The sequence below is a fragment of the Pyrus communis genome, chromosome 7 (assembly GCF_963583255.1).
Source record: "Pyrus communis chromosome 7, drPyrComm1.1, whole genome shotgun sequence".
NCBI lineage: Eukaryota > Viridiplantae > Streptophyta > Magnoliopsida > Rosales > Rosaceae > Pyrus > Pyrus communis.
Window position 1 is genome coordinate 5,944,638 of NC_084809.1, and position 16,134 is coordinate 5,960,771.

At 37.7% G+C, this 16,134-nt stretch overlaps 3 protein-coding genes across 4 annotated transcripts; 2 read left to right on the forward strand and 1 right to left on the reverse strand.

Moving 5' to 3' along the window:
• The first annotated feature begins 2,113 nt into the window (after positions 1–2,113).
• Positions 2,114–6,460, forward strand: LOC137740365 (5'-adenylylsulfate reductase 2, chloroplastic-like). Of its 2 annotated transcripts, none has more exons than XM_068480236.1 (3): positions 2,114–2,262; positions 5,326–5,822; positions 6,004–6,460. In XM_068480236.1, the coding sequence occupies exons 2-3, from the start codon at positions 5,367–5,369 to the stop codon at positions 6,196–6,198; spliced, it is 651 nt and encodes a 216-aa protein (XP_068336337.1). In that variant the 5' UTR covers positions 2,114–2,262; positions 5,326–5,366; the 3' UTR covers positions 6,199–6,460. The 2 variants fall into 2 exon arrangements, with proteins under 2 accessions (XP_068336337.1, XP_068336338.1); XM_068480237.1 differs by having other exon boundaries at positions 2,119–2,266.
• Positions 6,461–6,707: 247 nt separating this feature from the next.
• LOC137740364 (aquaporin SIP1-1-like) lies at positions 6,708–8,363 on the reverse strand. Its single transcript, XM_068480234.1, has one exon. It carries the CDS (start codon positions 8,340–8,342, stop codon positions 7,620–7,622), a length of 723 nt encoding a protein of 240 aa, XP_068336335.1. The 5' UTR covers positions 8,343–8,363; the 3' UTR covers positions 6,708–7,619.
• Positions 8,364–11,672: 3,309 nt separating this feature from the next.
• Positions 11,673–14,748, forward strand: LOC137740887 (L-ascorbate oxidase homolog). Its single transcript, XM_068480692.1, has 8 exons — positions 11,673–11,813; positions 11,923–12,032; positions 12,581–12,851; positions 13,018–13,120; positions 13,210–13,555; positions 13,675–14,040; positions 14,134–14,212; positions 14,307–14,748. Exons 1-8 carry the CDS (start codon positions 11,673–11,675, stop codon positions 14,517–14,519), a joined length of 1,629 nt encoding a protein of 542 aa, XP_068336793.1. The 3' UTR covers positions 14,520–14,748.
• The last annotated feature ends 1,386 nt before the right edge of the window (positions 14,749–16,134 follow it).

Below are 16,134 nucleotides of genomic sequence, written 5' to 3' on the forward strand. Positions count from 1 at the left end.
GTATCGTATAAAAATTACCAATTTTTTGTATGTAAAATGTCATTAATATAAGTAATGCCAAATCATGGGTTTTATTTAAGTATATTTTTTTAATATTTTCAACAAATTATGGATTTTATTTAAAATCTCATTAATATAAATAACTACAAATATCAAATTTTAATTTAAAAATTTATAATAACCTACATAGAAATGCATTATTGCATTAATTTTAGGGACTTCAATAAAAAATCGAAAACCAACAAGGTTTCAATCAAAGAACGTTTAAATAGGGACCGCATCCAAAGTCATCCTATTTTCTTTTTTACCTAATCCTTTTCGATTTTTTTTTTTTTGGCAACTTGTCTTGCAAATTCTTACCTTTTGGGTTTTATTTTAGAGAGGTTTGATCCTATGTCCCCCTATTTTTCTTGTATTCTATTTTTCAAGAGGGGTAAGATTTATGCCCTCCCTCCTTTTTCTTGTATTTTCTTTTTCAAGAGGGGTAAGGTTTATGTACCTCTCTTTAATTTCCTGTATTTTGTTTTTCTTGCTTTTTGAAGGATAATGTTTATGCTCCCTGTAACTCAGTGTAACTTTTTTTTATATATCAATAAAATTTCCTCTAAAAAACTAAACAGAAAACCAGCAAATTATGGGTATGTTTTGTGATGTGGGATTTACTAAATAAAAAGAAACAAAATTATGCATATGATGCCGTCTCAATCTTTGGAAGATTCTCCTCCACCCTTGTAGAGGTAATTGCATCAGTGATTATTCCATCAATAGAAATTGAACTGAAAAGTGAAAAAAAAAAAAACAAAAACATAAAAACAAAAAAAAAAAAAAAAAAAAAAAAAAAAAAAGGAAGAAAAAGTCTAGTGCCTGTAGCTTTTGCCGTTGGGTGCCGATGCCATAATTGATGTGAGGCAGCAGCCTTCACAAAACACATGCCCAATTGAGTTTGTTCACATGCTTTTCAAGGCTCAAGTGGTGATTATTTTTTTACCACTTTGAAGAGTTCTTAGATGTGCTCATAGATGGGAGCCATATAACTCATTTTTTAGACATGAATGAAGATTAAGAATTTAACGGTTCTAATTATAAAATTTATACAGTAAAAAGACATTATTTTCAAGAAATAGATCATGAGATACGCAAATATTATCCATCGAGTTTTAAGTCTCAACAAAAAAAAAAATATTTCAAAAAACAAAAGGCAAATCCAACCAAAAAATAGGCTGAGAGAACTATGAGGGACATCCTCGAGCCACAAAGAGCCATACATCCTAACCCTAATTCAGATTCTGTCATGTAGCCTGGTCCTTTTTCTTGGAATTTTCTTTTTTAAACTAGTATATGCCAATATGACAGTGTCACAATCCTCTTGGAATGGGGACTATCCTTGTGGGCAGATACAATCTCTTGCAAAAGAATGCAGGGTCCCATATACAAACCCTTTCCTTCCTTTTTTGAATAGAAAAGTTTGACAATTATAATGGGAATCAAATCATCATATTCCTCACATGCACGGCAATAACTTTGTATATAGCTCAAGTTTTTAAAGCTATTCTCGCGATGTCTCAAGAGTATTGTTCTCAAATTCTCACATTTCAATATCGTCAGAATAACGCAATATAATGACTTTTAATTAAAGTAGTTAAAATTATTAACTTACACGCTCGAGAATATATGTTTGATTATTTGACAAGTGCGTCATCTAAATGCAATTAAATTACCTAGTAAGTGATGTTGATCATCTGATACATTATATGATCTTTTTGTTATTATATATGTTAGTAATTATGCATATGTGCTATGCTTACATAATACATACATACATACATATACACACACACACACATATATATATATATATATTTATTAAGCAGTTGACGACATAATTTTCATTCTTCAAAAGAGGTTGACAGAAATTATACTATTACATTATAGTATAGGTAAAGGGGTTCTGAAACATTATAAGGATCATCAGCGTGTCCATAAATATTCCTTATGCTCATGTGCAAAGTAGTGGGAGCTCAAGGTCAAGCTCCATTCAGGGCCAGGTTCAATGAATCTGAAAACATTACCTACTTATTTTGTGCTGATTACTATTTAAACCTTGTTCATGATCAGATAAGACATCACAAAAGAAGAGAGGGTTTATATCATAGTCATGGTATATATGATCATGGCCTTTGCTGAAGCTTCTCGCTCTCAAACTGCTGCTGCTTATAACTTCCTTTCCTTCTTCTTCTTCAACCTCTTTCCTTGAGCTCCATGGTAGGTCTCCTCTGTGACATCCCGTCCCGGAAATACCGAAATGTACGTATGAAATTACAATTTTACCCCTAGTGTGCTTTCGTCACGTTTTGGTTGTTGTGTTGTGGCATGTGTTTGGAACCTCACACACTTCCACACACACACAGACACTATCCTTCTCTCTCTCCCTCTGTCTTCTCTCTCTCCCGAGTCCTCTATCCTTCTTCTTCTTCCTAAAAACGTACGGACCAACACACATACCCCTCAAACCGTGACAGATCGAGGAAACTAAGGACACCATTCAACTCGTGAGGTCGAGGCGAGCACAACCATACCATTTTCAGGTAGGAACCTCAACGTTTTCACGTCGAATTCACAAGCCCCGATTTATGTACTGTTCATGCAAAATTTATACGTTGAGTTTTTGGGATTTCTAAGCTCGTAGGTAGCTTGGTGGTGTCCCAAGGAGCCTCGGAGTGCTTCGTTGGACGAAATTGGACGTCGGGATCGTCCTACTCGAAGTTGGCCGGTTTTGGTTGTTTGCACAGGTAAGATTTCGTAACTTTTAGCCTTTAAAAGTGGTCCAACGTGATTCTACTAGTTTAGGGCTTTCTTTTGGTCCAAGAATCATAGAAAACGGTTGAGAAACGAAGGAGAATAGTTAGTTTAAAGTTTTTCCCAGTTTCCGGCGACCGGAGTCCGGCGAGGGTAGGCCGGAGAAGAAAGGGGAATATTCCGTCAAGTTTGACGGAATATTCCTAACGGCAGTGACGGTATCCGGTTAGATTTGACGGAATATTCCGTCAGTTTAACGGAATATTCCTGACGGCGTCTGTTGACACCGTCAGTGTGCCTGGCACGTGGCCGCGCGTGGGGGGCGCGTAGGTCCGTGCCTGTGCTGGCGCGTGGGGGCGCGTGCGGGGTCCAAAAATTTTTCTAAAAATATGGTTGTGACCCTGAGGTTGTGTAGAGCACGTGGGTATATTCATTTGTCTATTTTGAGCAATGTATGAGAAGTTATTACGAGAAACGGGTTATGTGCTTTAAAGTTAACGTTTTTATAGTTGTTTCGCATTTAGGTGACACGTACCCAGAGGGCGAGCGTGCACACGCGAGGCAGGGGGGCTACGACCCTTCTACATACCAGTGAGTGGGCTTTTGTTTTCCGTATATACCTATATACATTTATATTCCCAGAAATTGATTTAAAAAGGGTTATTTGCCTTATGCCATGCATGTTATTATTATCGTTTATGCATCATCACATTTATTAGTAGTGGCATGCATATACATATTTATATGTGGGTGCTGTGGAGGCATAGGTAAGTGCCAGGTAAGCGTTAATTAACGATTGCATTAATTAGTGGTTAGAGATGCTTAGAGAGCTCATAACCTGCACCCCCGGTGTTAGTGCTCCCGCCCAGAGTAGGGCACAGTCCTTCACGTGTTGTTCACCTCCCGCACCATACGCTCAGCTTGGATCCAAGCTAGGTGCATAGGCCTGTCGTACAGACCACAATAGGTGGTTCCGACTCGTAGGTGACCCGCGATTATTCGCACAGCCTTCACGTGATCGTAGCACTAGAGCGTATATATATGTTACACCCAGGCTTGTCGTACAGACCACTTTAGGTGGTTCCGACTCGTGGGCAGGTTTAGATAACGAGAGTGAGATTTGAGCTCTAGATGTAGCCGTACAGGTCACGTAGGTGACTCCGGCTGCCTGATTACATGATATTGATTATGATTATACCTGGGCATTTGCATATCACTTTGAGATTTTGGCATGGCATATCTTGAGCATGATTGGTATACCCTTGAGCATGTTTTGCATGTTTACACATACGTATATATGTTTATTTTCTGGGAAGTATACAGGTTTTACGGCGAGGGGTTAGAAAGTATTTTGTAAATGGTTTTAGAAAGGATTGTTTTTGCCCACTCACGCTTTTGTTTTGCGCCCCTCCAGGTTCTAGTTGCTTAGCCGTTGCGGTGGTTTCCCTTGTGAGCTTTTCGGCGTTCTGACAGACACTCCACATCGTAGGGTCGCCTTCGGGCGTACTATTGTTGTCGTTTCATTTGGACTGCTTTAGACCTGCTCTGAATTGTATCGCACTAACTAGCACTCATTTTAGTACTTGTATGCTAGTTTTTAATTTATTCGTACTTTTATATTACTACTTATTAGCTTCCGCACGTGCACATGGCTACGTCACCTTTGTGTGACGGCCAGCACGCTCCGATCTCGGTCGGGGTGTGTCATCCTCTCTCTCTCTCTCTCTCTCTCTCTCTCTCTACACACACACACACACACATACGTGTGATTTACATATTGGTTTTTGTCCGTTAGGCGTTAGTGCACAATCTATATATCTGGAATTTTGTTATTTTCTCTTCTGTTTTATTTGGTCTCGTATTCGGATTGCTCCAATGGAGGAGTAGAATTTTGAACAACCAATCGAGGGAGTGTTACTTTGATTAGAAAAATAGTGTTTTCTTAGTTTTGTTATATAAATATTATTGGAGGACATTGATCATTAAGGATTCTGAAAATATCCTTCGTATTTTCTTGAAACAAAATTAAATTATAATTGAAGAAAGTTAAGCTTCATTATAAAAACGGAAAGTAGTTCAATTACTTATAAACACGTGCAAGGTTCATTCTTTCTTTGACGTGGGATTGATGCTCTTAACATGACCCTTCACATGTTGTGAATTTTCAAATCTAACACGTAGACAACACAAATTGGGTGATATGGAGCACGTGTGGCCGTTGGGCTTCACATGCCGCACAACCTGCTCTATTAGTATTACCATGTAGAAGTTAAGGTTCCACCCAATTATTTATAAGCTCATACAAGATTTTTTTTCTTTTCCTGATGTGGAATTGATACTCTGAACAATAGTCTAATTCCGGTTAAAGGATTTAATAACACACACACACACACACACACACACACACATATATATATATATATATATATTTGTTCCTTTTTGCCATTCATTTTGTAGTTTGTGTAAGATACATTGTTCCAAAGGCTCGTAGAAATTTGACATTGTGATATGCATATCTGGCTTGTTCAGTGGAGCTGAGGATGTCACAGTGTGATTGAATTTGCACAGAAATGGTTGCCCTGTTCGATATCTTAAACCCGATTTCTGGTAGTAGAGTTCTTGTTGACGAGGACTTGAATGGCAGCTTACTGATGAAATGGAACCAGCAAATAGCAATCATGGGCTGCCAAGAAATACTGCACCAATATTATTGGAAATGCCTTCAAGTTCAAGCCATGGAGGTGGCTGCAGTTACTTTGCATTTTCCTCAAGAATTTCTGTCGACTGCAGAATTCAAGCCATGCAATATTATTATGCCACTACTCCTGTTCGGTCTTGATGAAAGAGAAGGGACGTGGTGGCCGGAGGAGGTAAATAAGGCCACAGAGGGTGGGCTGAAGATAGGAGACGTCGAAGTCAAACAAAAGTCAAAGCTCCCCCAATTCAATGAGAGTTTTCTCAAGCTAGAGAGCCTATCTGCACCTTGGCTTGTTTTTCCCTTCACTCTTTGGTACCACATTTGCCAGGTAAGATAGTCAAGCTCTGAAACAATGTACTCACTCAACTGCACCCAAATTTAAATTAATTTGTCCGTAGTTTAGATTAGATTAAATAGAATACTGCTGGAATAAAAACACCATTAATAATTTGGATTTTTTTTCCATGGATTAATTAATTATTTGGCGTTCTATTTTGTTAATAAAATAGGCTCTGGAAGAATCACGTGTTGAATTGGAAGAAGGGCAGATGGTAAGCACTCATGATCGTGCAAGTTCAAGCCAGATGCTTACACCCTCCTCCTCCAAAAAGGTTCACGCTGATGACGATGATCTGTTCTTTTTGTTGATGATGATTGACGGTCATGATCAATGCCACATGGATCTTCTGGTATGGAAACACTAGGATCTCTCTAACTCTAGGGAGTTTCTAGATTGTTCTACTGAAGAGTTCCCCTTTAAGCAACTTCAAGTCTTTTCTGTTCATGTGTAATAGTGCACTTGAACAGTCTGCACCTTTTATTTTTCCTAAACTTCGATAAAATAATGGTGGCAGTCCTGCTTTGTATTTTTCCATTTTATTTGCTTTTGTGAGCAACAATAATCTGTTTGATTTTATGATTTAATTTGCAGAGTTTGTATTTCCTATAATTTCCAATATTTAATTAAGCGAGCTAGATGGTTTTCCTTCTGAGTTCTGAACTTCCTAACTTTTTGTATGTTAAACTATATAAAATTTAGGGTGTTAAAAGTTCAACTGATGAACATCTGGGAGTTCAACTTTGTGTAATGTTTAGCCTGCGTTTGGTTCGTGGGAAAACGGGCTTTGAGAATGAGAAATCACTTTGGTTAGTCCATGCTCGGCAGCCCGGAAATAAGTTTCATGTCATATAGGTGTTTCCCTCATTTCGGAAATTTGGGTACAAACAACAGGGAAGGCGGGATACGAAACCCTCCATCCTAGTTCTGCATGTCAATGAGATTGAAGGGAAGCATGCTGCAGCATTGTATTTGTACCACAAATCCTTTTAAATTTATTAATGCCATGAATCAAATTCTGTATGTCTGTAGAGGATTTATCAATCAGAAACGTTTCTGATGTGTAGTTTGGTTCAATAGGCCAAAAAATGACGCAAAGGGATGCAAAGCGAAGAGATCCCAAATCGCTTCTTCTGAAGGAAACCCAGAAGAAATTCAAGTTGATCATGCATAATTATGAGCTTCCATTCTTAAAGAAACTTTTTGATTTGGAGGTTAAATGTGTATAACTCTGTGTTTTCTTTCTTTTAAGTGCGAGTTGATGGCTTCTTGAGTTCTGCATTTTTGTGCCTTTCTAGACAAGTTGCAGATATAGAGAAATTTTATGAAAGAAAAAAGAGGAGAAAGGAAAAGGGGTTGTTTCTTTCCTGATGCCTTCAAATAAAAAGGAAGTGTTTTTGTTTACAACTCTTCAAAACACAAAGGTGAAATACACGAGATCTTTTGACCATTTTAGCCAATTGCCTATTTATTAATGTCGTGAATCAAATTTTTTGTCTTTGTGGTTTCTATTAGTCTTTGAGTTCTAGTTTCTGGTGATATAGTTGGGAATTAGGGAAAGATTTGCTTGTGCTCATTCCGTTTGAAATGCAGATGCCCAAAAAAGCAATGCTGAAATCACGACCAATTTGAGGGCCTTCATAATCATTAAAGCCCATAACCTGACTCTTAAAATTCACAATTTTAAATCATTCATTCATAGGAGAAAGGGAAGAGAATCACAAACAGCAAGCCAGCTATCTTGCTGTTGAATCGAATATATGCATTAACCTAATGTTCTTTTCTTCTTCAAGCTTTCTTTTCCTTCGGTACTGGTGGGGGAAACCAAACCCTAAAAGCCATAGCAGCTACAATTGCTCCAACAAAGGGGCCAATCCAATAAACCAAGAAAAGCTCCCAACTGTTGTGCCAATTGTTCACATAAGCCCACCCAAAAGCATTGGCGGGGTTCATGGAAGGCCCCGTGTACCCATTTCCAGCTACCACCAATCCGAGCGTCGTGACCGAAAGCATCCATATGTTCACAATTGGATTTCTAGGCCCTCTCAGTATAATCACAAGCAAGGCAAAGCAAAGAACACAAGTCATCACCCCCTCAGCTATAACACCAGTATACAAATCCACTTTCAAAGAAGGCCCTTTAAGCATGTGCTTGTACTTTTTTGGCATCACTTGCAAAATTGCCTTGGCACCGACTACTCCGCCGGCGGCTTGAGCCGGGAACCGAACCGCCATGGAGAGGAGGGAAGTTCCGGGATTGAGGCCGGCGGCGTAGAAACTGGCGGTGGTGGAGGGGTTGAAACTGGCACCACCCAACAACTTGCCAATCAAGCTGAATATTAAAACCACAAGTGTCGAAATTATTGTGGTGATGAAAAGACCTACCAAAGACCTAGCTTGGATGCCAAGAAACGAGGCAATGATGAATGTGAAAACCCCCATGCTGGGTGCACTGAACACCCACATAGAGGTCAAAATTGCATCTCCTGCAGCTGCCTTGATCACCCCCATCTTATCTTTCTTTTGCTCCACTGATTTTTCTCTGTTGAATTTGTTTTGTTTTTTACCTGTATATATTGGTGGTGTGTTCCACCAATGCGGGAGAATAACATGTGAACTATAAATGTCAGCCGTCGATTAAACCTAACAAAGCACTTACGTTTAAATCAGATTGATTGGATTGGTAGAGCCTAGTTAGACAGCACTTGTGGGCATCTTACACCAACCACTTGCCTACCCACCAAAATTATTGGAATACACGAGCAAAGCGTTAACGTTTTTAAATTAAGGGTGAGGTGGTTTAGACAGCATATAAATAATTGACCCATTTGGTTTGAATGTTGACAGAATTGTGGACGTACGCAAAGAAAAAGAATATGAATCTTTGATGAAACTGTGCAACCTTAGGAAAATGTGAAGGGAATCTTTCCTCTTTATGGGAATAAAAAAATTAAGGCACGCGATTAGATGCAAATCGCGGCTTCGCCGAATTAACTAGAGTAATATTAATATATACACTTTTTCTACAGTCAAATACGGAAAGTCTTTTACATAATTCACTTTTATTTTATAAGGATTATCGCTTGAATAAAATAAAAAGAATACTTGCTACAATGACGATAGTGATGCTATGATGCTCTTGGATGCCTGGTAAAATAAGTGAACCCATTGATATAGAAAAGTGACTTTCATATGCATTTTTCTCTTTCTATACATTCTACTTATTTGTCTTTCGATTATCTTTTAATTTGTTCAATATGAAAACAGACATCAACATGTGTTTAAAAAGATAAAAGAATGTGAGAAATCACTCCTCATCGATATAACGGCTACAAACCTCTTGCCGTTAATGAGTATTCTCATTGTACCCTAAATCTATCTCATCATGTACACCATTGGAGCCTATTAGCAAAATATTTTATGCATAGTTCTCCCATTTCTTTCGTTACTAATTAGAAAACCCGTAAAATAACCTAATTCTTAACCTAGTAATCTTTTGGTCATCATAGATCATGAGAAAATCCAGTGATTATAAATTTGATGTAAAACCAAAATGATCGTTGAACATTGTTGTCATTTGCCTAAGTTTGTTCAATTCGTCGTTGTTTGGGCTTCCTAGCAACAATTCCATCCAGCTTGAGCTTGTATATCCATCTCTGGCCACTCAATTATTTGGGCCACCAAGTTTTAAAATTTCTCGACCCTTTTTTTTTTTTTTTTTTTTTTTTTGTTTTGTCCCATTTTTATTTATTTATTTATAAAACAGAACCGTGACATCACAATTTCACATAAATTTTAACACACATTTTGTGGGGTTGATTTTGTAATGTATTTTAACGATCTAAACTTCTATTTTTAGGTCTTCCTCAAAGATTATGTTTACCAAAAATCACCCAAATCTTGCCACTCAATACGACGGTCTGATGATATTCCTCTTCACTTAGAAGTGAGAGGTCTTAGGTTCGAATCTCATGGATGACGAATTCGATACCAAATTAGGCTACCCATTGTGTGATTGAGCCGAACCCCCCTCCCCTTAATATAAAAATATCGATATACTAAAAAAAAATAATAAAAAAAGCCCAAATCTGGAACTATATAACCGTTGGATAAAGTGTTTAGGGTTTTTTGTAGAACCATATTTGACGGCTTTCTTTTCTACAAATAAATGTCTAGATGATTTTAGTTTTGTCTAATTTTTTTTTTTAAGGATGATCTATAAATAATATTCTAAAAGATAGATAGTTCGAATCGTTAAAATACATTACAGAGCGAGCCCTAAAACACTGTGTGTCAAAAGTGGAGTTTAAAAAAATAATATCATGGATCCACTTTATTTATTTATGTCAATAATTGAAAATATTCTTACCCAAAAAAAAAATATGTGGTCAAGCTTGGTGATATATTAAATTATTACTCTTTGGAACCAAAGTCTTCCGTAGTCAGTAAGATTTGTGGCCCATTAAAAAGCATAATTAAATCTAATTTCCTTGTTTAGCTCTTAATTAAATATGTTTAGTCAGAACTATCACCGAAAAGGCTCATGCCAATCTAACATACCACAATGATTTTTTTTAGTCAAGATTTCTTTTTTTTTTTTTGCTTTTTTTATATCTTCAACAAGACATGTTACTTGTGTAGATGATAAGAACTTATCTACACATAAATTTAATTGTTTCGATATTTGAAATCAATCACGTAATGACATGTGTACAAATGTGTAATTATTAAATTAGAAAGAAATCAGTCAAATTAAAAATAATACGTAATTGACTTGAAATATTATCACATTATCATCATGAGTGTAAGTAACATTTTCTCCAAACAAGGAATGTTTTAGGAAAATTGGATGTTATACGACAATTACAAACCATTTGTGCTAAAATAGAAAAATCAACACGATTGACAAAATATCTCAAATGCCTCTATAATATACAACTTTAAGTTGAATTCGTTGTCCAAATGCAATATTTTACTTGTCAATCGTGTTATTTATATACAGACGTCCATGTCAATTAAGTCAACCTTGTTAATTTTTCTATTTCAGCAAAGAGAATTTGTAATCGTCATCAATTTCCCAAATTTTATGTTAGTTTTCACCAATCACGCTTAAACAGAAAGCAATCAACCAAGCAAATGACTTTCTTTCTGCATCTCTACGATAATCCCAATACCCTAATCAAGCTCTTTTTATTTTACCAAATAAATAAAAAAATGATTTGTTAAATGTCCTAAAAATTTGAATTTCTTCACGTAGATAGACTTTTAGTGTGTCACGAGTATTTATTTTTAATACTAGTAATGAGATGCTTGTATTAAAAAAATAGCAAACATGGAAAAATAAAACTTGGTTCTACTTATATAATGATATGTAAATTATTTGGTGTACTACCCGTGTTCGGAAAGAATAAAAAATTTCTCTTTCGCGCCACCCTAGGCACGGGACTGTGGACTGATCGGTGACTAGTGACTGCAAAGTCTGAAACAAAACCTGTTTATTTCCTTTACGTATATAGACGGGAACCAACAAGTACAGCTCATAGACGCTCACTCCCTGTTGGCTTACTAAAAATAACCGGCAAACAGCCGAGGGAGGGAGATCTCATCTCGCAGGCAAAAACACTCTTGTAGAGCCCTCTCAAAAGTGCTCAAAGAAAAAGCAAAAACAGAAAGAAAAAAAGCACAGGAGATTAAGGGGAGCTTTACAGAGAGAGAGAGATTTAAAGCTCTTCATCTTCTGGGAGGGTTTTATTTTGCATCTCAGTCCCATTTCTCCATTGATTTCTCTCAAACATCCAAATAAGAATATTGGGTTGGGGAGAGAGAGAGAGAGAGAGAGAGATGGGAGTGTACAAAAGCGCTTGTTGTGTGATATTGGTTGCCCTGCTTACTGTGATCTGCACAAGTGGTGAAGATCCCTACAGGTTCTACAACTGGAATGTCACCTATGGTGATATCTACCCCCTTGGAATTAAACAGCAGGTAACCTTATCATTGCTCTCTCTCTCTCTCTCTCTCTCTCTCTCTCTCTCTCTCTCTCTGTTGTGGGAATTTTTGGTGCTAATAAAATGAGTTTTGAATGGAAATGCAGGGGATATTGATAAATGGGCAATTTCCAGGGCCGCAGATCGATTCTGTCACCAATGACAACCTCATCATCAGCGTTTTCAATAGCTTGGATGAACCTTTTCTCATCTCTTGGTTAGTCATCATTCTTCTGTTTCTTTTTTTTTTTTTTTTAATACATGTGTATTGTGTATTTACTTTTTCCAATCGAAACACTTAGAAATGAGACGTAAGTTAGACTAGTTGATCGCTCGGGTAGGTAGTGCCATTCTAGTGGCACTAAGTTTGAATCTCTCTTTTAAAGCAGTTTAGAATATCCGCTTTTAGAAAAGAAATGGTATTAAATTTGTCGCCTATTTGGATAGGCACTTTTAGTCACTTTGTTCATGTGGCAAAAAGTGAGTAACATGGAAAATGATTGGTCATTCTATTGTGCATCAATCTCTTAGATCCAACTGTTAAACCCGGATTCTTTAGCGCACATCCAGCTGTTCAATTCAGCAATATCTGACGTTTTTGCGATTTTTTTTCTTGAAAGATTTACTACTTCCCAATCGAGCTTTTCTTGTAACAGTCTCTGGGGTCTTCTGTGGAATTTTTCTTCTTTCCCGTAGTCTAAGTAACTATTTCATTAGCAGAATTCCTAGTTCGACTAACTAACAAGTCCTGCAACTCTTGTTTAGGAATGGAGTACAGCAGAGAAGGAACTCATGGCAGGATGGGGTGTTTGGCACGAATTGCCCCATCCCGCCGGGACAGAACTTCACATACGTTCTTCAAGTCAAGGATCAGATTGGCAGTTACTTCTACTTCCCTTCCCTTGGCCTCCACAAGGCTGCAGGAGGGTTCGGTGGTATCAAAATTGACAGCCGCCCGCGTATTCCAGTACCTTTCCCTCCTCCTGCTGGAGATTTTACTATACTCGCTGGAGACTGGTTCAGTAAAAATCACACTGTAAGTAGCATATAACATTCGCAGTTGCTCACTCGCTACATAATGTGGTGTAAAATTGTGGTCCTTGTAGCGTTACTCGTGATTTATAATCATTAGCGAATACCTAGAAGAAAATTTAGGAATGTGCTGTGTTGTTGTTTGATGGGATTGTTTTCAATCCTTACAGGATTTGAAAGCAATTTTAGATGGTGGAAATAATCTTCCCTTCCCCGACGGACTCCTCATCAATGGCCGTGGATCCAATGGGTTTACATTTACAGTTGATCAAGGTAATTAATGAATACAAGCAGCATTTTGATCTCCATTTCTGTCATTATTTTCGTTCTCACGACATTTTGATGTTATACTTGCTTGGCAGGCAAGACATACAGATTGAGGATATCGAATGTGGGGCTTACAACTCACATTAATTTCAGAATCCAGGGGCACAAGATGTTGTTAGTAGAGGTGGAAGGCACCCACTCTCTTCAAAACACTTACAGTTCTCTTGACATTCATTTGGGTCAGTCCTATTCTGTATTGGTTACAGCTGATCAACCGCCTAAAGATTACTACATTGTTGTCTCTTCGCGTTTCACATCACAAGTGCTCAGTGCAACCTCCATTCTCCACTACAGTAACTCTGCAGGAAGTGTTTCTGGTCCTCCACCCGGTGGCCCAACAACTCAGATTGACTGGTCTCTTGAACAAGCCCGATCTCTCAGGTAACTAACTTCAAAGAATTGTTGAAAGTTTCTATATCTCATGCCTTTTTGAACTTTTGCAACCTAAAAGAATTGTAGAATGTTTCTATATCTCATGCCCTTTTCGTGTATAAAACCAGACGGAATTTGACAGCGAGTGGTCCGAGGCCTAACCCCCAAGGCTCTTATCATTACGGATTGATCAACACCACCCGCACGATCAGGCTCACAAACTCTGCTCCAATTATCAATGGCAAGCAGAGATATGCTGTGAACAGCGTTTCATTCATCCAACCGGACACACCACTTAAACTTGCTGACTACTTCAAGATCTCAGGGGTGTTTTCCGTTGGAAGCATCCAAGACAACCCCACTGGCGGCGGTGCTTATCTTCAGACTTCTGTCATGAATGCTGATTTCCGTGGCTTTGCTGAACTTGTGTTTGAGAATCTAGAGGATACTGTGCAGTCATGGCACATTGATGGCCATAATTTCTTTGTTGTAGGGTAAGTTTCTCTGCCTCAGAAGTTCAAACTTTTTTTCAACAGCGAGAAATTCAATAACACTTATCTTTACTGTGGTGATTTCGATATGGCCAGGATGGATGGTGGACAGTGGACACCTGCAAGCAGATTGAGATACAATTTGAGAGACACTATATCTCGCTCCACCGTTCAGGTACATTGATAAATCCAGTTTTGTAAAATCATATGCGCGACTTACAGTTATTTCTTCATGATCGATCTTAATGTCTGTTCTTTCTATTGAACAGGTGTATCCCAACTCATGGACTGCAATCTACATGCCTTTGGACAACGTGGGAATGTGGAACATAAGGTCCGAGAACTGGGCACGGCAGTACTTAGGCCAGCAGTTCTATTTTCGCGTCTACTCGCCTGCAAATTCATGGAGGGATGAATATCCGATCCCAAGGAATGCTCTTCTATGTGGTCGCGCATTGGGGCGTAGAACCCGGCCTCTTTAAGCAAACCTGCATTTTCGGAAGGTGAAACTGTGAGCATTGTCAGGTTCATAGATGTGAACTACAAGAGAGGATATTGTCTGCAAATCAAAGATGTAGGGCTTAACTCGAGCCATTTTCGTCACCCTTTGTTAGTTTGTGTCTTCTCTGTGTGATCCAAATCAAACTGTTTGGATCTAATTGTTAAAGATAGATTGTTATCCATCATGTATTCTTTGCTTAACATATTTTAATCACAAAGGATTTTTTGTTTGTTTTTCGGTCGCTAATTTCAACCTGAAAGAAATTAATCACGAATGTGATGAACAGTAGAAAGCATAACTTTTTACATTTTACTCGTAGGTCATAGCTAGGTTGATTAATAACATTAACTTGTGCATCCGAGCTTATGTATTCAACTCCTAAATCCTCCAGTATCGGTTTTCTTACATCAAATAAATAAATAAATAATAGAGTCCAATCTGTAAACAAAGACTAATCATACCAGTTCTTGACGGAAATTTAAATTAGATACTTGCGTATCAAGTCACTCGGTAGCTAGTTAACCATTTGACACAAAACCAATTAGCAACCGATGAAATTAATCCTAGTCAACACCAATTGACGGCGAAATGGATATACTCGCAATGCCACGCACGTCCTGGCCCAATTTGTTCCCGAAAACTTGACAATCCTGCATGAACAGTCACCGGCTACAACCACTTCCCACTTGTTTCTGCAAATAGCAAAGAGGAAGGTGGGTGATTTAATTTGGCAAAGAGTAAATATTAATGGTCGAGCGTCGGTGGAGTTGACCGGCTTCAATGTGTATGGCCCTGCAGATACAGAATTGCAGAGCTCACATAAAATTGGCTAGGAAGTGTTCGGCCTACTTATCATGTCTTTCTTTAAACTTTAAAGCATACAAGTTCCTTAAGTGGAATAAAGAAAAATCAAATGTGTGAAAGAATCGACAAAATCCAAACAGAATACTAATTAGGTCCCAACTCTTGATGTGGGGAGTGAGAAACTTTTACAATAATTTTTGAAAGAGGAAGTTTCGAATTCATTACACTTGAATAGAAATCTAACACATTATTTAGTAGGATATTGGACCACATGAAATAGTTGGTAAATCGGATTGGAATTTTTTTTTAATTTCACTAGTTTTTTAAAAGAAATGATATTAAGGTACTAAATTACGAAGATCTTTGCTTCATTGCGTTTTCATTTAAGTCTCTATGTAACGAGATATGAGACTAATCACACACTGTTATTTAACTTTCATCCATGACATGACGGTGCGAGAAGAAACTAAAAGAAGTGGATGTGCATATAAGTCAAATGTTCAATGCAAAACTGAAGTGATATATATCCAAGTTGGCGAGAGATTTTTTTGTGTGATCAGCACACGAGGTGGTACATCATATGTTACTATACAAATGGTGGGATACATGTGTTAAAAAGTTAATAACTTAAAAAATAAAATTTTCCATCATAAAAAATAAAATTTCTCACCAGTTACATAAAAAAACATAATGTATCATCCGTGTTCCCGTTAAAATGAATTTTTTTTCTTCCAAGTTAGCCTTTTGAGTTTTGACTTCCTCCTCCATTTGGCATTTAATGGTCGTCCAAA